The sequence below is a fragment of the Dermochelys coriacea genome, chromosome 2, assembly GCF_009764565.3.
Source record: "Dermochelys coriacea isolate rDerCor1 chromosome 2, rDerCor1.pri.v4, whole genome shotgun sequence".
NCBI classification, from domain to species: Eukaryota; Metazoa; Chordata; order Testudines; family Dermochelyidae; genus Dermochelys; species Dermochelys coriacea.
In genome coordinates, this window is record NC_050069.1 from 86,510,708 (window position 1) to 86,533,546 (window position 22,839).

Below are 22,839 nucleotides of genomic sequence, written 5' to 3' on the forward strand. Positions count from 1 at the left end.
GGCAGGCCTGAGTGAATGGAGGGAGGGAGCGGTGGGTGCAGGCCACATGAGTTGCCTGGGTACCTAATGACAGGTTTCAGAGTAGCAGCCGTGTTAGTCTGTATTTGCAAAAAGAAAAGGAGTACCCGTGGCACCTTAGAGACTAACACATTTATTTGAGCATAAGCTTTCCTGAGCTACAGCTCACTTCATCGGATGCATTTGGTGGAAAAAATGCATCCGATGAAGCGAGCTGTAGCTCACGAAAGCTTATGCTCTAATAAATGTGTTCGTCTCTAAGGTGCCACAAGTCCTCCTTTTCTTTCTGGGTACCTAAGTATCTTCCAGTTGCACGTGTGCACGCCCCGGGGGGATTAGAAGACAAACGTTTCCTGCCAAAGGTGCAGGCCCGTAGGGGGCGGGGCCTGTTTGGCTGTAAAGGTCTGCCCCGGGGGGGGCTGTGTGGGCACAGATACTTGGTAAACTCTCTCTCGGGAAGACCAAAAAAAAAAACCCACCAACCCCTCCCCAGCTGAGTAATGTGAAGGAAGCAAGCCCTGCCCCTGCCTTGCACTGGTTCGGTCAGCCCCAGCGTGGGCAGCGGGGAGCCACCCGTCGGGTGTGAAGCCAGTGGCGGGCGGAAGCCGGGCTCTTGCGTCAGTGAGGGAGCGCAGGGGGGGGGCGAGGAGAACGGAGGGGCGAGAGGAGAGAGCGGGGAGTCAGCGGCGTGTGTGTCCGTGCGCCGAGACGGCTCTGCACGGCGCGGGCCGCTCAGCCCTCAGGCGCCCGTCCCCCGCCTGGCGCGGGGCGCTCCAGCCTCGCCTGCCCTGCCCGCCGCAATGGGGCTGCGCCCGGGACCCGTCGCGCCCCTGGGCTGGGCCCTGGCGCTCCTCCTGTCTCTGGACGCCTGGCTCAGCGAGGCCACCCCGCCCTTGAGGTACAGCCGGCCGGGCGCCAGGAGCAAGTAGGTGCCTCTCCCTCCTGCGTGCGCGGGACGGTCTCGGGGCCCCGCGGGACTGTGCCCGGCCCGGGGCTCCGCGGCAGAGCTGGGGGAGGCTCCCGGGGAATGCCTGGGGGTTGGAGATGCAGCTGGGCGAGCGGCATGCAAAGCCCCAGCCCTTGAACTGGTGGGGGTGGAGGCTGACCCTTTGCTCAGGGCGCCGCGAAGTCATTCGCCCCACGAGCTGATCCTAGGCTCGCGCCAGACGACATGGAGAAGGCTTTGGGAGCTGCAGTCACAGGGCTGTCTCCTGGCTGGTGCTTTCGTTCCACGCTGGGCACGCCACTGGCTTAATAATCTTGATTGTTTGCCCCTTTAACTGTGCGTTTGTCCTGCCTTTTGTCACCCCCTCCCAGGAACTGGTGCGCCTACATCGTGAACAAGAACGTGAGCTGCTCTGTGCTGGATGGAACCGAGCCGTTCATTCAGGCTCAGTACAAATGTGCCTGGAACCAGTTTCCCTGTCAACCAACCCCAGTGTAAGTAAGAGAGGAGGAGAAGTCTGGGTGGGGAACCACTGGGTCATCAGTGAATCATTTCCCCATCTAGGGAGAACACAACAGCTAACAAGCTTTACATCACCAGAGCTCAGATGGTCTGTGGGGTTTTAAAAGTTTGGGATCTCCGTGTGGGTATTGCAGGACAATGTGTATAATTTTTTAGCCTCTGAGTACTGAGCCCTAGCTTGGTTCGTGATTTACTATCTGTTTTTGTTTTTTTTTAATTACAAACATAAGGCAGCTGAAATGAATTAGAGCCACACTGAGTAGTCTGTTGTGAGATCATGCAATAAGTTAGTTGTACATTGCTAAAACAAATCAAGGAAGTTGCATGCAAAAGTCTGAACTGTCCATTGATAGTTGATTTGGGCTGATGTCATTCTAGTGATATTTAGTTGGGGTGAATATGCTCCTGTACTTTAACTTTTGTGGAAAGAGTGCAAGCACCTGCTGAGAGTACAAAAAGAAAAGGAGTACTTGGGGCACCTTAGAGACTAACAAATTTATTTGAGCATAAGCTTTCGCGAGCTACAGCTACCTGTAGCTCACGAAAGCTTATGCTCAAATAAATTTGTTAGTCTCTAAGGTGCCCCAAGTACTCCTTTTCTTTTTGCGAATACAGACTAACACGGCTGCTGCTCTGAAAGCTGAGAGTACAGTTACACACCTTGGCCTAGAATTATGGGTGCACTCCAGCTGCTTCACTCTGTTCCACGGATACAAAGCAATCGTAAACCTGGCTAAAGCTGGCTTTACGATTGCTTTGCATTGTTGGAACAGTGTACTGGTGAATGTGGGCCAGTATGTTTACAGTTTTATAGATTCGTAAATTGTCCAGCATAGACAGGAGTCGATGCAAAATTGTTTTTGCTTTTTGTTTTGTAATAAAGCTAGCGCGTTATGCACTAAGACTGTTTCTGTAGTACGTGTTTTATGTTAGGTAGGGCATTGTGATCCAGTGGACAGGGCACTGGAGTAGGAGTCAGGAGATTAGGGTTCTATTCATAGTGCTGCCACTGACCTGTTGTGTGACTGGGGAAAATCACTTTACAGTGCTTCAGTTTCCATATCTGTAAAAGAGTGATTATGGTACTTACCCTCCTCTGCAAAGGTATTTGAGATTCATAGACAATAAGCTCTGCTTAGGTCTGATCCATCTCCTCCTAAAGTCAATAGACTCCCATTCACTTTAATGGATATTAGATCAGACACTAAATGAGCTAAATTTTATTGTTGTTATAAATAGAAAAACAAAAACTGTTTGTGTGTATTTCTGAACGGACATGAGCGAATGAAGTTTGTGGCTGGTATTGCAAGGGCCTGAGCACCTCCTGCGATGGGCTCAGTCCACTCAGCTCATTTACGTCTATGGGATCTGAGGACGCTCCTTGCCTCACAGGGGCCTAAGACAATTAAAGGTGTATATTTGGCATTTATAAGACTTTTTGGCACCAAAAAAGAAAGTACCTTCTTTTCTTATATAAACATTGGCCACTTGAGACAAATCATGGGAGGCTCCCTAGACACACAGCTAAATAACCCTGTCTGGGTCATTTCCGATGTTTCTTTTCTTAGTATTTAACTGCCCGTTTTAGAGTTGTGACACTGAAGTGGACAAATAAAGATTGGGTGAGGTATACCCTTGTTTATTAATGGTGCCTGTCATTGCTTCTGAGTGACAAACCTACCAGGAAGTTGTATATGGTAAGCCAGGTTCTAAAATATTGACTGTGAATATCTGATAACGTATACTGGAGGTGACCATTTTAAAGAAAATTAATCTTCCTAACTGCAAATCTTTATTTCCTGAATCTCACTTGCTTTATATTGGTGAAGATAATGTTTATCTTCTGGTTAAATAGAGTTGGAATTACAAAGCATCTTCTTATTTTTAATACAAGTTATACTATATAAAGGTATCTTTCAAGTTTCATATCACTCACTGTGTGCTAGTTTCCTTAAGAATAGAGAATAAGAAAGGAATCTGCACTGAAGAGTTTGTAATCTATGTCCTTGATCCTGCAAACAATTATGCACATGAATAACTTTACTCACGTGAGTACTCTCATGAAACTCAATGGAACTACTCATGCAATTAAAGTTACTCATATATGTAAGTGTTTTAAGTTTCAGGACTCAAACATAGATGAGACAGTAAGAGGACAAGGAGAAGGGTTAGAACAAACAATAAAGCCATTGAGGCAAAGTCTGTGTCCATCATTCTTTATTTCTTTTACAAATTTACAGATAGAGGACTAAATCATGAAGTAAATTCTCGTCAAATAGAGTACCTGAGATCTGAATTGGGCATACAACTTGTTACCTGTGTTATAGATGTGTGCCTTTTGTTATTAATGTTGATCTGTGACAATCACTGATATGTCAGACTGACTTTCTGTATCCAACTTTAAAAACTGACTATACCCCTTCCTATGAGGATTCTCACCTGTTCCATGAAATGTCAATATGTGTCTTTCATTCGTAATAAGCTAAGCAGTAAATTGCTAAGAACTGATACCCTTCAAATAGAAGCTCTTCATCATCATTTTAATGCTGAATATTAAAAAGCATTTGAAATTTGCCATTTACTTTTAGTTAGATCAAGATCATGTCGACGGTTCTTTTTTGATATTTGGATGACCTATGTTACATATAAAATATTTTGATGAAACAAAACTGCATTATATATTGTGTATATAACTGTCTTAAATATCAGGTATTTACCTGAACAGCAGATATTCCATACATACAAGAATATATGTATTATGGATATTAATTACAATGATAGTGAACTACTCTATAGACATGTGAATTCATGAACTCATTTTTAATCACCTCTTACCCATTAGTCCTATTAAAATAAATAAATAAATATATATTTTAAAAAAGGCTGTTGAATTACTGCATTGCTAGGAAATTTTAACTGTAACAACTTTAAATACAATTTAAGCAAATACATCTTGTAAGTTTAAAATTCAGGAATGAAGTAATTGCAGTAGGATCTCATTATTTAAGTATCTTTTGAAATGTATTGGGGCCCAATACTACAATCTTTCACTGAAAAGTTAGTGGGAGTTTTTTCTGAATAAGATTCTAGACCTATATGAGCAGATGCTTAGAGTCTAAGGAGTAGGAAGAAAAACCAGAAGGGCTCTTTGAAGTATTTTCTGTCCTAGAGAGAAATTTGGTGTATTTTTCTTAAACTATGACAAGCCCTGGACCGGGGGGGGGGGGAGAAGGAGACCAACAACAAACATTTGCTGTCGGTGGGAAGTGGGAGTAAAATGTACTTATACAAAAATGTCCATGCGTTTACTTACCCACACTCATACAAATAACTGACCGGTACTACCTTATTTTTTATGTATGTATTTTACTTTTTTCCCTTTCATTGTGCATTCACTCACTTTGGTTTCTTATTGAAGGGTTACTCATGAGAGTTGGGTTGATACCATTATTATATATTTTAATATAATTATTATAAGATAATTATATATGGTAAGCCAGGTATATGTGGTAAACTATATATTGGCCTTCTGGCAAATAACAAGTGTAGTATAGTATCAATATAATCTTCTATCTGAGGATTATGGGACTGATCCTACAAATATCTATGCATGTGAATAACTACTCATGTAACTAGTCCCAGTGATTTCTATGGTTGACTCATGGGAATAGTTATTCAGGTGCTTAAGTGTTAACTGGGTCAGGCTATATGTTCTTACTTTGTGGAGGGTAAACTTAATGATTTTAATTGGTCTTTTTTATCTTTAACCTCTGTGATCAACATATAATAAACAGGGAGACAGATTATTCCACTAGATTGCAAGTAATTAGAACAGACAGGAAAAATGACAAATTGTCTAAAAATAAGTATGACTAAATGAATGAATATTTGTAAATATTTGAATGAATATTTACAAATTGCCCCATTAAACAAGTATTTTTGAACCTTTTGTGTTTATGTATATTTATTGCTATAAATAAAACTAATGCCAGAATAATCACAGTGTGATAAACACCAACATTTGAATAAAACAGAATTATATAAAACAAAAGACAGTAAACTCTAATAAACTCTAATCACTAATATATATAATTGTAAAGGCTGGGAGAACAACCTATAAGTAGCATCAGACAAAGTGTGTTGTTAAAAACATTCCAGGTAAAGATGTAAACATTAATGGGGGAAAAAAAAGAATATTCAGGTGCTTTAGAAAGAAAACAGTAGACCAGATCCTTGGTGTAAATCGGTATTGCTGGTTGCTGTCTACGTTTTTTTTTTTTTTCTGGCATTCATGAAGCTGTTTCAGTACCTCTTCCTTACATATAGGGTACTATAATAGGGTTCAATCCCACTCAGATGGAGCGCTCTGATTCCAATCCAGCATAACACTTAAGCACATGCTTAACTTTCAGCTGTTGGCAGTCCCATGGTAGTCAATGGGACTACTTGAGAGTTGAAAGTTTAGCATGTGTTTAAGTGTTATGCTGGATCAGAGCCAGAGTACTCTGCCCTGGGCAGGATCAAGCCAAGGTACAATATTCCTGGAAGGATCAGGGTCTAAGTTTGTATCTGGCTTTCAGAAGTCAATATCACAAAAGAAAAACCCTTGAAAACACAGACCCTATGTTAAGTACAAAAGGGGAAAACTGAGGACTATTTTATATTTCCTCCTAAATATCAAGAATGGAGGTTTTTCTTTTGTTTTTTAAAGAGAGGGTATCTTGTGTGGGACAGAAATCTCGCTGTACCGGCTCCTGCTAGCTGACTACGTGGAGAGTTTAGCCTAAGGATGGGACATTGAAGGCAGTAAGAAAACTTTAATATATTTTGAGTTTCCTGGAGTGTATGTTTGATGATCTTTGCAAGACGGCTGGGTGTGGTGAACTTGCCTGGCTCTGTGTGTCTGAACCTAATGTTGTGTATCTCTGTCTATGCATACAGCAAACAACATTCTTTCTTCTCTGAAACTTGGATAGGAATTTTCACTTCATACTTCATTCATAACTTGTTGCAATAATTCCAAAAACTTCACAAACTCCCCTTCAACTCGCATTAATACAAATATTGCAGTTGTTAGTTATGTCTGTTTTCATGATTTGAAAATTGCACTGATTGGAGGTCTGGGGCTTCTTCTGTTAAGTGCCGGACAAGTTCTAAAGTAGCAATTTAACATCTGATATTCAATAGACCACCAGAAAATAGAGGAATGCTCTACATCACTGCCAGGTTTCCCATAATGTAGAATATTCCTGAATTCCCCTTGTGGTCCTCAAGATACCATACCTTCATATAATGTTCTGATCAAACTTGTCTTTTTTCTCCTCCCCCTCCCAGCCCCCGCACTTCACTTCTGACCTGATTGGAGTCAGGGATCAGCAATGTGTCTGTTCTCTCTCACTCACACACACACACACACACACACACACACACACACACACACACACACACACACACGTGGTAAAAATGTTGAGTTCCGTGGGGGCGCTTCCCTCGGGTGGCTCCCCATCATTGCTGTTGCTGGGGGAGGCACGGCCAGGCCCCAAGCAGTTCTGCAGGCACGCTGCCTCCATCCCCACTCCCCAAGTGCTGACTCCGCAGCTCCCAACCCATTGGCCACTGGGAGCTGCGGTGGTGGTACCTGAGGATGGGGCAGCATGCAGAGTCACCTGGCCGTGCCTCCGTGTAGGAGCCGGAGAAGGGGGGACATGCGGCTGCTTCTAGGAGATGCTTGAGGTAACTGCTGCGTGGAGCCTGCACACCCCCCGCTACCCCCCTGCCCGAGCCCTGGTCCTCCTCCTGCCCTCCGAATCCCTTGGTCCCATCCTGGACCATCCTCCTACACCCCAACCCTAGTCCCACCTCAGAGCCTGAACCCTCCCACACCCCAACCCTCTGATCCATCTTGGAACCTCCTCCCACACCTTGAACCCCTCATTTCTGGACCAATCCCAGAACCTGCGCTCCTAGCCCAGAACCTGTATCCCCTTCCATACTCCAATCCCCTGCTTCAGCCCGGAGCCCCCTCCCAATGTCTGTCACTAAATCCGGTAACTTTGTCAAGTGTCTGTCATGCAATATGGTGGTGCTGACCCCTGATTCAGGTATGTGCTGCCTTGAGAAATGTTAGCTCTAGAAACAATGCTGTAGTTCATTCTGAAAGCTTAGAATCCCAGCTTTTAAATAGTGCAAAGTATGAAATCTCTCAATGCTAGTGCTTCATGAGAAAGTGGTTGTGTTTCTGAATTCAATATTTATCTTCCATATATAGTCTTTAACATTCACATTCTGTGAAAGTTTCTCTAAGAACATTCTTGCCAGGAAACTTTTTCATGGAGAGCAAAGACAAAAGAGCTGCAAACACAGATTAAGCAAATTCATTTTTTATTCAAGTAAATGTCTTCAGAAAAAAAGAGGTACATTATTTTCACAGTTCTCCTGATAAGTCCACTGCTGCTGACATGTTGTTCACTGTCACTAGAGACCTGTCCGATAAAAAAAAATCTGATAAAATATTGTAGCATCAGTGAAGAAATCAGCCTGTGAAAAACTGCAGTAGTAATTAGCAGGACCAAGTGCCTGTGGTCCTCCTTGCTTTTGTGAACACACTTAAAAAACGACGAGAGAACTTCTTCAGCAAGATTTCGTTTTGGTCATTGCTATGTGGGGAGGCAGTGAGTGACACAGTACTATCTATCTAGTACATTCTAACACTAACCAGAGCTTTTCCTTTTCCAGCTATAGAGAAGGGTAGATTAAACGATAATGGCCTAAGCCAGGTGAAGGGAGAGCAGTAACTCTGGTTCAAGCACAGAGCACTTTGTAGAGAAAAATGAGTGCAGAAAAATGAGTGAAAATCTACTATTGTCCCAGTGTCTCCTCCCTCAAAATGATTCAGCTACTGGTTATAGCAGAAATTCAAAATCAAGCAACTTTGCCAGGTCTGGTGTGAATTCCAACTCCAGTCCATATGTAGAACACATCACATGCTCGTGCTTTACCTAGCCTGAGTTGGCAGGGGGAATCTATTAGGAAGGCATTTCAAAATCCAGTTAAACATATGTCCTTTACTCACTGCTCTGCTTTAATCTCTTTTTAAACTTCCTTGGTGATCCGTAGGGCAGCCACTCCCATTGATGCTTTTTACCTTTCTTCCTGCTGATTACAATGATCTGTTCACATTGGTGCCATGCTCCTGCACTTTACATCCCTCCAATTCCCATCTTCCTCCTCTGACTTCTGATTTTCCCTCATCCTTTGTAGTGTGTCCTGTCCTGAGTACACAACTCCTATCTCCCCACTTTGCCAATTGTCCTCCATAGTTCCAGTTCCCAGGAAATTGTAAAATGGGGTCTGATTTTTCTCACACAGCTTTTACAGAACTGACCTCAACTGAGATACTCCAGTGTAAAAGAATCAGGCCCAGAATCTGGGATTATGAACTGAAAACAGAGTTGACTAACCATCTGCTGTTAATGTAATCAGTGGTTAATAGGGCTCTCAAGCAATTAACCCCCTCCAGCAATTAATCACATAATAAAAATAATTAATCATGATTAATTGCGCTGTTCAATAATAGAATACCATTTATTTAAATATTTTTGAATGTTTTCTACATTTTCAAAAATACTGATTTCAAATACAACAGAATGCAAAGTGTACAGTGCTCAATTTATTTGATTACAAATATTTGCACTGTAAAAAAGGAAAGTTTTGCTCATGAAAGTTGAACTTACAAATGTAGAATTATGTACAAAAAAACCTGCATTCAAAAATAAAACAATGTAAAACTTTAGAGCCTACAGGTCTACTCGGTCCTACTTCTTGTTCAGCCAATCACTCAGACGATCAAGTTTTTTTACCTTTGCAGAAGATAATGCTGCCCGTTTCTTGTTTACAGTGTCACCTGAAAGTGAGAATAGGCGTTTGCATGGCATTGTTGTAGCCGGCGTCGCAAGATATTTATGTGCCAGAAGTGCTAAAGATTCATATGTCTCTTCAGGCTTCAACCACCATTCCAGAGGACATGCATCCATGCTGATGAGGGATTCTGCTCAATAACGCTCCAAAGCAGTGAGACTGATGCATTTTTCATTTTCATTATCTGAGTCAGATGCCACCAGCAGAAGGTTGATTTTCTTTTTTGGTGGTTCAGGTTCTGTAGTTTCTGCATTGGAGTGTTGCTCTTTTAAGACCTCTGAAAGTATGCTCCACACCTCATCCCTCTCAGATTTTGGAAGGCACTTCAAATTCTTAAACCTTGGGTCAAGTGCTGAAGCTATCTTTAGAAATCTCACATTGGTACCTTCTTTGTGTTTTGTCAAATTTGCAGTGAAAGTGTTCTTAAAACAAACAACATGTGCTGGGTCATCATCCGAGACTGCTGTAACATGAAATATATGGCAGAATGCAGGTAAAACGGAGCAGGAATTTAATTAATGCATTTTTTTTTAACAAGCATCATCAGCATGGAAGCATGTCCTCTGGAATGGTGGTCAAAGCATGAAGAGGCATATGTGTGTTTAGCATATTTGGCATGTAAATATCTTGCAATGCTGGCTACAAAAGTGCCATGCGAACTCCTGTTCTCGCTTTCAGGTGACGTAAATAAGAAGCTGGCAGCATTATCTCCCATAAATGTAAACAAACTTGTTTGTCTTAGCGATTGGCTGAACAAGAAGTAGGACTGAGTGGACTTATAAAGTTTTACTTTATTTTTGTTACATAACAGCACTCCATAACACAACAATCTACATTTGTAAGTTGCACTTTCACAATAAAGACATTGCACTACAGTACTAGTATAAGGTAAATTGAAAACCTGTTTCTGTTGTTTTTACAGTGCAAATATTTGTAATAAAAAGTAATATAAAGTACACTTTGTATTCCGTGTTGTAATTGAATCAATATATTTGAAAATGTAGAAAAACATCCAAAATATTTAATTTCAATAGGTATTCTATTGTTTAACAGTGTGGTTAAAACTATGATTAATCGCGATTCATTTTTTTAGTTAATCACATGAGTTAACTGTGATTAATCGACAGCCCTAATTGCAATACAATGTTCATTTACCAGCATTTTCCCAAACCTTTTTTAAAATACAGACCTTTTTTTCTGTTTTCTTATTATTCTGGATGTTTTAAATACAATGGATTCTCTAACTAAAAGTGGAATGTAAGGGTGTGGTATTGAGAATAATTAAATGTTTTTCTCTTCTAACAGTTCCCCGTAATCCACCTGTCCCTTACAAGAGAAACAAACATCCTGAAGTGATATCAGGCTAGAGTCTCGGCTGCACCCAGCTTCTGCTCAGTGTTGCAGAGAGTGGCATACAGGAATGGGGCTATAGTGAGTGGGATTCTCTGTCCTGCCCCTAGCACAGTTTAGAGTGTTCAGAGGCTGCTCTAATTTGTGCTAGTTAGCAATGAGTAGGGTCCTACCAAATTCACAGTCCATTTTGGTCAATTTCATGGTCATAGGATTTAAAAAATCGTAAATTTCATGATTTCAGCTACTTAAATCTGAAATTTCATGGTGTTGTAATTGTAGGGATCCTGACCAAAAAGGAGTCGGGGGGGGGGGGGGGAGGTTGCAAAGTTACTGTAGGAGATGTGTGGTACTGCTACCCTTACTTCTGCGCTGCGCTGCTGCTGGCTGCGGTGCTGCCTTCAGAGTAGTGCAGTTGCACCGCTGCAGCCTTTTAAATGTAAACAAGCCTCTACGGTGCAGATGTGCTATATTTAAACTGTTTCCTGCCAAGTCTCCATAAATGTTTATCAAATTGTTTGGCCAATGTTTATCGAATTGTTTGTTCAAGACTTAGCTAGTCTGGGCAGTAGTTGTGTACACACATCTTTCATTGATTTTAATGGTTGTAAGATTGATTCCTAAATACTGTTTTTTGGCTTCCTTTTTCTTCCTTTTGTTTCGCTGTGCCAGTATTCATAGCAGTGCCTGATCATAGCTGTAATACTCACACTGGAATTTTGTTTGGGAGGATTTTGCCGGTGCTGGCATTGATCAAGTGTGTAAAATTAATGTCGCACTTAATTCCGATTTACAGCAGTCCATTTTTCATTTTCCGTCTTCACTTGCTAGAGGGAAATTATTTTATTCAGCAAGTCACTCCCTATCCTTCCTCCTCACCTCCCCGCCCAGCACATGTTCTGTCTTTTTATATATTAAGTTAGGAACTGGAAATAAAAATAGCAATGTAATACAGTAAACGGTGCCAGCAATAGAAAGACAGTTCTTTCTTTAGTGCATTCAGTAAAAAGAACCTTGATTTTTTTTTCCTAATATCAGACCAAGAAACTGATTATTTTCAAATTATGTTTATTTGGTTATTTTTCTTAGTTAATGGCATTTTAACTCACAGTGTAGTCTAGACTTACTCCTAACTTTACAGCTCTCTCTCCCTTCACACTTATGCTTTCAGCAAGTTAATCTGTGTTCCTGCCCCCAAAATTTTTTGTTTTTGAAATATATTTGGATTATATATATATTATTTACCAGCATATAGAACAATAAAAAGTTGCCGTTTTAGTTTTCAGAATTAAAAGTTTTTAAGAATAAAAAACCTAAGAATTGAGCTGGATTTTGAGACCCACAAGAACCAATTCTTTGGGAATTTGAGAAGATGAGGAGAGCTTAAAGTGACGGAAGTCCCCAAAAATAACATTGGGGGCCCCAAAACCCTAAATTCAGCCATCCTAGGAATTCACAAAAGAACTTAAACCACTTGTAGTAAATGCTTTTGGAATAAACTCCTACTTTATTAAGACATTTTATATTTTTCTAAAATCAAACTACAAACGCTGTAGAGTGGTGGTGAGTTGAATCATAAAGCATCTTGTCTGGGTGAAATCTTGACTCCAGTAGAATCAGTGGAAAACTTTCATTTACTTCAGTGAATCCAAGGTATCCTCTACCATTTGTTGCGGTACTGTACATGAACTCTCCTCATCCTTTTGCTGCCAGCTGAAGGTATTAAGGGGTGGCCGCTCTGAGCCCCCCCCCCCCAGTTTCTTCTCACTGGCTGTGGTTGATAGTTGGGGAATGTATGAGCTTCTCACATTCTCTTCCCTTTGTCCCTCTTGAAAGCTTTCTAGAAATAATTTATTGTAAATAGTTTTTAATTAGCAGTAGTTATTGTTAGTGGTACTTGGAAACTTTTTAGAAACAAAAACCTTGTTTTTTATAGTGTTTTCTTTGAGACTTTGGATACTTGGGTGTGCCTAAATCCTCGAGATTTAAGCACTGTTCTGGCTCCAACATGTCCATGCCAGTCAGCAATCCTCACCCTTGCTGTTTAAAGTGTTTGGCAGAAGGTCACTTTGAGGCATAAGTCCCTTATTTGTAGGGGATTTAAGACTAGGACTAAGTAGTTGAGGGAAGTTTGCCTTTCATCCTGATGGAAGCAGCTTTGCACCCCCATTTGATTGCACCCATTTCTAGCCAGAAGAAAGTCGCTTCTTTTTGAGAGCTAGATTCCCTACAGATTCTCACAACAAGAAGACTTCTGGTAGGAGTTTCCTGGCACTGCATTCTAGCAATGTACAGTCATTGACTCTGGATCCTCATGTGGTACCATGTAGACCAACTCCATTGCTGGGACCTTCAACAGCATTAACTTCCTCTGCAACACACACTGCTATATCGGTATCGACGAAGCCTGAGGTGTACGCCATGGACGGATCTTTTGTCAGTGCTGAACTCTCCTATTACAGGGTGAGATCCAGGTACCGATTATTCCTTCCGTGCAGGTACTGGTACTGGATCTTGCTTGGCACCTGTATATCTGATATCTTTGGGAACTGAGCTTCTGTTGGTATCCTCAGGGTCTGGACTCTGTGATGCAACAGTCCAAGTGCACAGTCCCTTCAGCAGAGAAGCCTTGGATAATTCTTCCGCTACCATCCTCTGAGTTCTAGTCCAGGTCCCTGGCTACTTTGCCCTATACTGTGCCCCCTTGGCCTTTCAATGTTGACTTTTCTTTGGATACAGATGTGGGATCCTACATATCGAGATCTCATTACAGGAGATATCGACTGTCTCCTTGTTCTTCATGGCACAGGTCAAGGCTCCAGCACAATGACTCTTACAGAAGCATATCTAGATAGGTTGCTTTAAGGTATGACTCTGGTACCATATCAAATACAACAGTGGCCTGGCTGGAATCCATGCGTGGGGGGGGGGGGGGGGGGAGTCTTCGGGACTCCAGATCATCTTCTCCTCAACACTGCTTTACTAAGTCCCTATTTAAGCACTGTTCTCTGTCTGTCTGATACCGCTCTCTCTACTGGCACTGGTACCCAACAGCTGAAGAAGATTATCCCTGCAGATTCCGATTCATGTGCAAGCAATTGAAGAAAAAAATGGTTACATGCCTGTTCTGTAACTGTTGTTGTTAAAGATGTATTGCATATGTTGGTTCCATGACCCACCCCCCTTCCTCTCTACATCGGAATTACAGCAAACAAAACCTGACCTGGCAGCACGAGGTTGCAGAGGGTGCATGAGCTGCCCTGGCGAAAGCAGGTCTGGGGAAAAAGTTCTCTGTCTTCAGTGCACTGGTGCACACAAACCTAAAGTGAAATGGACATGTGCAACACACCTTGAAAAACAATAGTTACTGAACAGCTATGTAACTTTTTTTTTAACCAGTTACAGAAACTCAAGTTAATGGAACGATAATTTAATCTATATGTTACAATATTTTCACCACATTTCAGTACTAGCAAGTAGTAAGATGGAACATGACTTGGCTTTAAATTGGTATTTTTATTTTTACTGTATGGCACTTATACATTCTAACATTTAATCCAAATGTACTATTAAAATATGCAACCTCACAATTCGTTGTTAGAATATGTTCACTGTTAGATTAAAAAAAATATTTAAGTGGTTGTGCTATAGAGTAAGTATTCCATGAAATGTAGAGATGCCACACTTCCTGTACATTCTTCATGTAGTCCTTGGTTTCCTGTGACACACTTCCATTCTTCTGAGACAGAAACAGGGAAGCCCAGGACAGAGCAATCACAGGCTGAGCTACACAGCGTAGTAGGAAGTTTTGTTACCTCATGTCTGTACATAGTTATGTTCATAATAAAGGATTTACCTTGAAACGGGTAGCGTTGACCCGAAAGTACTTGTGCTCTGTGTTAAACATTTAGGCCTCAATCCTACAATTGGGTCTGTGAGGGTGGACCATTGGGCCCACCCAAAGTTCCATATGAGGCTCTCTCTGGGCCCAGGGATCTATCTGTGCAGCCCCAATTGCATGATGGAGACTTCTGTCTCCTAGTTACAGATCCTCATTGGCATTGGTCCATAATGACATCTTAGACTTTTGACTATGAAAATCAGAAAATGACTATGGGAAAATCACTAACTGGATGTATACACTAGGTGCATGTTTTTAATTATCACCTAGAAACACATCCACAGTGTGAGAGTGGTCATGTACTACTTAGTGTGAGCAATTTTAACATTCATGGTGGAATACATCAGTAGTCGAAATGCTACAGCAATTAAGAAATTAACCTTATTGTAGCTGGGAACATGGTGGAAAGCCATTATGGTCAAATCCTGTTTGCCTTATTCAGATGACTAGACACACTGATGTTGATGGGACTGCTTGGCTGAGTGGCTCCGTAAATCCCAATTTAAATGCTAAGGCAGACCAGTTTGTATGCCAATAGTTCTCTTGAAGATTATAGCGGTGTAGAACTTGTAGGTTGTTCTTTCTATGGCTTTTGACGTATTTTAATTCTTGACTGGTTTTGTTCCAGTGGAGTTTTATTTTCAGATTTAGGTGAGTTTGAACCTGATGTGGTAAAGCTGAAACTCAAATCAGAGCCAATGGGTCTGAGTAAGCTGTACGCCATGTGTATGGGCAATCAAATTTGCAATAATTCACAAGGAATAGGGTTGTTGAGGGATTTCTTGATTCATGGGACCTACCATGTGGGTTTTTTTAAACTGTCAAATCAGAATAGGAGGGACAGCTCAATATTTTAGACTTATTTTTGTATTAAATTATTGGAAGTATTTTAAAGTACATTTTAAATGTTAAAATGTAATTGATAGCATATTCTGTGATGTGTATTCACATAAATACCATATGTGTATTAAGTAACGGTAAGCATACTGTAATCACTCTATTTATCCTGCTAAAAAAAAATAGTAAAATCATATGTAAATTGTCTGTATGAATAAGATTTGTCCTGATTGGCTTTAATTTTTTTCACTCCTCTTTTATACTTGTGTATTTTTGTCGTGATTTATTTTTACCTGAATATTGTTTGAAATGATCTCCTCTTGTTTAGCTATGAAGGAGGTCACAAGGAAAGTGTGCACAGGGTAAAGTGTAATTGTAGTGTTATAAATTGCAAAAGTGACTGCTACAAAAAAAATTCATTTACACAATTTTTCAGAGTAAAGTGAGAAATTCTGTGTCTGAGTTCTTTTCTTACATTCCTTTAAACCTGTTCTTTTAAAAGTTTATTACAAAATCATAGCTAATTGTATTTGGAGCAGATTAACAAAATATCTTAATTTTCAAAAAGGAGGGGTGGAATGGAACACAGACCAACCTTAGAGTAGTTAAACATTTCATGGAAATCAGAGTATCTATTGCCATCTCCTTCATACCAAAATTGACCTATGAGTTCAAAGTTTGTATTCCAGTTAGATGCTCTTTCTGAGAGAGATTGTAATGACCTTCAAACCACTGAAATATCTAACTAATCCTCCGTCACTCCACTGTCTCCAGCAAGTAGTTCAAAGTAAAAGCACCTTAACAAAATTTACATATATAAGTGATGTAATGTTATAAACAAGAGAAGATGAACAGGAAAGTCGTGGGTGGCCAGGATGTTTTTTTTTCATTGTTCCACTTTTCACTACATTAATCTATTTAATGTTTAGGAATTTGACCTAGAACATTTGTACTTTGCATTTACAAACAGGATACGTTAGATCTGTTGATGGAAATCATAACAGAAATGTGTGCAACCTACAGTTGCTGAGTTTATATTTTCATGAATGTAAAATTTATTGGAAACTGAGTCTGAATGAGTGTGCTGTAGGTCAGAATTTGAAACCATGATACACTGACTCTGATTATTATTATTTTATTTATTAGCTGAGTAGCAGATGAGAAATCCTGTGGACTCCTGCATTTGAGATAAAATAAACACAAGGATCAGAGACTCCAGAAAGTGATTTTTTTTAAAAATATTTTAACAAGGCTGCCTAAAAATATAACAGTTGAAGAAAGTATACGGTTGTCTTCACAGTCCAATAATTCTTTCTTTCTCAAACTAGGGATTGCAATAAAAGTAATGCAGAAAAACATTCTCTTTCTTTAGATCTAAGATTAATGCAAAGGTTAGAATATATTATAGTGGAACGTGAAGAAACTTGATTAAAAGAGAAAAGGATTCTTAATAGTCATTTTTCCCCCTGACTTTTCTGAGCAGCATACTAAATCGGAGAGGGACAGTAAATGGATAACAGATGTAGGACATTATATTAAAATTGTGATAAAGACACATTTTTACTGAATAGAAGATGTTGGCTAAAATATGTCTAATTACTAAAGCAACTGTTTTTACATGTGGCAAGAAGTCAGCAAGAATAACAGTTAAAATAATATTTAATTCATTTGTGTTAGGAATTGTTTCCCAAACACAGAAGGATTTAAACTTTTTAGTCTGGTGGTTGATTTCTGTTTCATTTAAACAATAACACTCTTCCCAATTTAATGTTAGAAAATTATTAATTTAATGCAGTCATTCATATATAGTTTTGTGACAGTTTGTTGTCTGCGGTGCTCGCTTTGCAGTGTGTTGCCTGTCTCCGTGTGGTCCTGGCAAAACTCCCATTGAGTCCTATGTCATTACCCTGTCTTCCCTTCTACTGCATTACTATTCCAGTGACATCAAAGTTTTGGAGTGTGTGTGTGTGTGTCTTTCATTAGCCTATCACCAGAACTCCCAATCAGACAAACAAATCTGAGACACGAAAAAGGAAACCAAACACTATACAGTATAAAGGATAGGAACAGGATACTAATTTTATCCACAGTGAAGGCATTATTTCAAACAAATAGGTAACATTGTATTTGTTCACATTACTTTTTATTCTAAGTGTAATAACTTATGGAGCACAGTTAAGAAAATAGTCCCTGTTTGTTTTATTTTCCTAGTCTCTTACTCTGAAATGAGGTGTGTGTGTGTTGCCTTGCTTCAGCATATACCCATAAGTAGAAAATGGTCCGATGTCTGTCAATGTAGTATGAAAAAATTGCAAGATGCCACATGCATCATGTATAGGGAAGAAACTGGATATTTAGAAATACTTGGTGATCATCTGATTAAAGACTGTTGTAATACATAAACAGAGGGTGCAAAATTAAGGTTAACGTTCCAAATTTGTAATTTACTGACTTATGAGTGCTTAACCATGGAAACTTAAAATTTTTATATATAGTTTTTTGCATTTAATTAAATTTTTTCTGGGTTTTTCTAAAAAGAAAAGAGCTGGTGGGAAAGGGGTTAATTAAAAACAATAAAAATAAGGTGTTTTCCTGTTAGTCTCTAAGGTGCCACAAGTACTCCTGTTCTTTTTGCGGATACATACTAACATGGCTGCTACTCTGAAACCTGTCATTCTCTAGGGTTTCAAAGCTCTGCTGTCTTGCAAAGTAATGTTCACAGAACATGGTAATTCCATAATCTTGAACTATTTTGCTAAACAACACCTGGACATTACCACCAAAGGCACCAGAATCTAGCCACATTGTGTGAAAATTACCAGGGCTGATTTTGGAGCACTGAGGGAGATGAAGGGCTTCTTATTTCAGGTAACTGACATACACATCCCACAGCTTTTCTTAAGTGTACATTTAGTGAACTTAGGGGAAAAAACTCTACTGTACACGCTCAGTATGTGATTTTCAAATGCTCATAAGATGGCCCAATAAAACTAATTACTAAACAAAGCCCAGCAGTGCTTCTGAATGAATAATCTTTCTAGGCCAAGTTGCAGCTTTCAAACTTCAGCCACTTTGAGAACAGAAATCAGTCTCTTCTGGCACCCTGCCTGTGCACACTTACTTAGGTTTGTCTTCAAGATCCTCTACAATTTAACTCCTTCCTACTTCTCTACTCTAATCTCCTTTTCCCCCCCCCGATCATTCCAAGCCTTTCTTCTGACTATGTCCTTCATATATTCTATGCCCACCTCCAAACTTTTTTTTTTCTTAAGCTATTCCCAGTGAATGGAACCTCTTTCCTAATTCTGACAATGGTCACTATCACAGGCGCTAACTTTTGTTGGCTCGCGCCCCCTTGGCCCTGCCCCGACTCCGCCCCCTCCCTGCCCCATTGGATCCCTCCCCAAATCACCACCCTGGCCCCGCCTTTTCCCCAAGCATGCCACATTCCCCTTCCTCCCCCCCCCCCCCCAAGCTTTACCATGCGAAACAGCTGTTTCTTGGCACAAGCGCTGGGAGGGAGGGGGAGAAACAGGATGCATCGGCCCACTCGGGAGGAGGTGGAGGTGAGCTGGGGGGGCGGGGAGCTGCTGTGGCACCCCAGAGCACCCACAGAGTCGGCACCTATGATCACTACATCACAAATGCTGATGCTGGAAAATAATTTAAGTCAACTTAATGCAGAAAAATAGTATTTTTAATAAGACAAAATAGGCAGCAAAAGTTTTATTATGAGATTCAGGTTGGTTCTGATTCAGCAGCTACTCTGTTTAAGGATGTAAGAAAAAGCATTCAGTGGGAAGGAAAGCTGTTGAATCAGTAGTGCAGTATTAACGCTGGTAGTCGCCAACACTCTTAGTAACTTCCCATTCTCCTGTACATCAGTCAGTTCATAGTGCGAAAACCCGATTTATACAGGCGATTTATACATCATGTTTAACTCTTACCAACGGTGGGTAGGTGTTCATGTGTATGTATAACTAGAGTATTATGTTCCATCTACGAGGAAAAAATAAATCTTGGTAGGTGGTATTAATTTAATTAGTCATCCTTGATTACTGTCTTTTTGAATCTAGGTCTGATATAAATGGCTGAAAGATTATAGATTACTTTTAAATACTCTCTTTCTATTTTGGGCAGCTACCGTATGAGTTTCAGACCTCGATATACAATTGCTTATAAGACAGTAACAGAACTGGAGTGGAGATGTTGTCCTGGTTATAAAGGAGAAGATTGCAGAGAAGGTCCAGCAGAACAACCAAGAACCATTCTTTTTCCCACTCCACCACCACGAACTGGTGTGAAGAAAGTCTTGGGTAACTTTTTGTTTGACTCTTGGTATGCATGATCATGTCTAGTTTTGTATTTTGTCGTTTGAACCAAAAGAAAAGTGGCTTCTGTTACACGGCTACTGAATGTTCAAAAACAACATTCAAGATGTCATATAGAGGGGGCTGGGGGGAAATAGCAAAGCTATAACAACATTGATTCAGGGTGTTTCCTGGGGGTGATGAATGATTGGGTTAGAAGGCTGGTCATAAACCCATGCTGGTCAGTAATAGTTCAGGAAATTCCTTGTGGTAAACTTATTTGTGACACAGTTTAAAGGTTTTTAGTGTTTTTTTTTTTTCTTTTCCCCCCAGAATGTTGCAGGGAAGACGAGTTTGATTAGCACTGCTATAGAACCAAAAGCAATAATAGTAATACATGATCATTTTAAATTATATACTAATAATGTATAATACTTGCATAGCATTTTACTTGTAAAAGGGCAGTCCAAACATAATTAATCCTACAGGGCAGATAAATAGTAAACCTCAATTGTTGAGATGAAACCTGTAAGAGTAAATGATGTTTTCGTAAGACACTGCAAGGGTAAATTAAGTTCAGTTACTACAAGATTGTGATTTTAGTCTCAGTTAAGTAGAAGACAATGAAACAGAAGGCTTCTGCTGGAGGAATTTATTACAACATTTATCAGAAATTAATACCATGTACAACACTCAGAATTCCCTTAGCATTTTTTACATACACTGGGTTGGAAGTGAACAGATTGCTATGATTTAAAGTAGTAAATAAATCTATTTTCAACAGAATAGTATAGATTTGTGAAAAAGGACAACAGATGCTGGCAAGTATTTCAAATAACTAGCACACCAGTTATGCCTATAGCCATGTTGGTCCCAGGATATTAGAGAGACAAAGTAGTTGAGGTAATATCTTTTATTGAACCAACTTCTGCTGGTGAAAGAGACAAGCTTTTGAGCTACACAGAGCTCTTCCTCAGGTCTAGAAAAGGTACTCAGTGTCGCCACTAAATACAAGGTGGAACAGATTGTTTAGAATAAGGAGTTAACAGATATTCTAAGGGACCATTCAAGTTGAAGTGGCCCATTAACACCTTTTGCAGTCAGAGGACAAAAAAGGGTGAGGGAGGAGTTAGTAGGTTGCAGATTCTTGTAATAAGCCATAAATTCATTGTCTTTATCAAAACCATGATTTTTAGGCCTGGTCTACGATACGGATTTAGGTTGATGTAGGCTGCCTTGCGCCGACCCAGCTGTGGAAATGTCTTCCCTTAAATTTGGCTCTTGCCGACATAAGTGCCTCTCTGTGTTGATTTATTAACATCTCCTCCCCAAGTGGCAAAGAGTCATGGTTAAGATGACCAAATGTCCCAATTTTATAAGGACAGTTCAGCCGATTTTTGGGTCTTTCTTATATCGTCTTCTATTACCCCCCCCATCCCGATTTTTCACATTTGCTTTCTGGTCACCCTAGTCATGGTCGATGTAATTAAGTCAATGCAGTGTCAGTAGCCGTGTTAGTCTGTATCAGCAAAAAAAAAAATTAGGACTACTTGTGGCACCTTAGAGACTAACAAACAAATTTTTTGTTAGGAGTACTTGTGGCACCTTAGAGACTAATTTTTTTTTAAACTTATGAATGTAAGCTCTCAGGCTTATCTTTCGAAGGTGCTTATGCAGGTTTCCTTAGTAGGTGAGAACACACTCAGACATGGAGTAATGGTTTTGTGAAAAGTCTTCACCCTCGGATGATACGGTGTTTCTGTCTTATCATTTTTCATACACAAAACAAACACCATATCGCTCTGCAAGAGCCAAATTTAAGGGAAGACACTTCCTCAGTTAGTCGAGGCAAGGCAGCTTACGTCTACTGAAATCTGTAACGTAGACCAGTCCTAAAAATCATGGTTTTGCTAAAGACAATAAATTTATGGCTTATTACAAGAATTCATAATCCTAACGCCCCTCCCCTTTTTATCCTATGACTGCAGAGGTGTTAGTGGACTACTTCAACTTGAATGGTCCCTTAGAATATCTATTAACTTGTGCTAAACAATCTGTTCCACCTTGTATTTAGCTATGACACTGAGTACCTTTCGCATACCTGAGCAAGAGCTCTGTGTATCTTAAAAGCTTGTTTCTTTCACCAACAGAAATTGATCCAATAAAAGATATTACCTCATCCACCTTGTCTCTATTACACTATATATACAGTTTGTATGTCTATATTCATATATATAATACACACACACACACACACAAATCTGTATGTATATATTGTATTTACGTATACAAAAATTACATCAAAGACCTGACTTGAATGACTAAATCCAAAAATTAATGATCAGGCTGAAAATTCAATTTATATGAGTTCATTGTGCATTAGGTTATATAAGGTTGCCCACTATATCTTGATCATGTATTACCTTGCAATTGAAGTGCAATTATTAGTTAATAACTGAGTTTCAACTATAAGACTAAATTTTTACCTTTGTTTGACAAAAGAAAATAAATTCAGTGTTATGATCTAATAATTTTCTTTGTGCGTGAGAATTTCCTTTTCCCTTTTCTAGTTTTTGCTTGTAGAAAACACACCATTTCTTGTGGACTTTTAAAATGTATATTAAATAACTTGGAATTTTTAAAACAAAGGTTATAACCTTGGAATTTATATTACTCCATCATATAAATGTGCTTAGACCTTGGTTCAGCAAGATATTTAAGAACAAACCATAACTAAGTAAATGAGCGGTCCCACTGAAATTAATGCCTATTCACATATAATTCAGGAGCAGAAAAAGGCAGAGTTGTTTTCTGCTTATAATGTGACCAGTATTAATTATTATGAGAGAGAGATATAATGGCTCTAAAATAATCATTCATGTAAACTCTAGGCAAATATAGCTACTTAATGTGTATACTAGCGGCTAGATATCATGGGTCTACAAAGAAGGGACAAGCGTAAGGATCTCTGATCTCTAGTGCAGGATGCAGCCAAAACACTAAAGATTTCAGTCCTTTAGCTTGGAATGAACTGATAA

General features: G+C 39.8%; 1 protein-coding gene across 3 annotated transcripts in view; it reads left to right on the plus strand.

Moving 5' to 3' along the window:
• Window positions 1-450: 450 nt before the first annotated feature.
• The window catches only part of EMILIN2 (elastin microfibril interfacer 2), a 58,867-nt gene continuing 36,478 nt past the window's right edge, over window positions 451-22,839 (plus strand). For 2 of the 3 annotated variants that reach the window (XR_006278902.1, XM_038393302.2), the window contains exons 1-3: window positions 451-943; window positions 1,336-1,458; window positions 19,632-19,807. Coding sequence is in view for 1 of the 3 variants with exons in the window: in XM_038393302.2 (XP_038249230.1) it covers window positions 819-943; window positions 1,336-1,458; window positions 19,632-19,807 (424 nt within the window). In the remaining 2 variants the exon portion in view is untranslated. Of the gene's footprint in view, window positions 944-1,335; window positions 1,459-19,631; window positions 19,830-22,839 lie in introns of those variants that run through there. The other variant, XM_043508042.1, reaches the window with a different exon arrangement.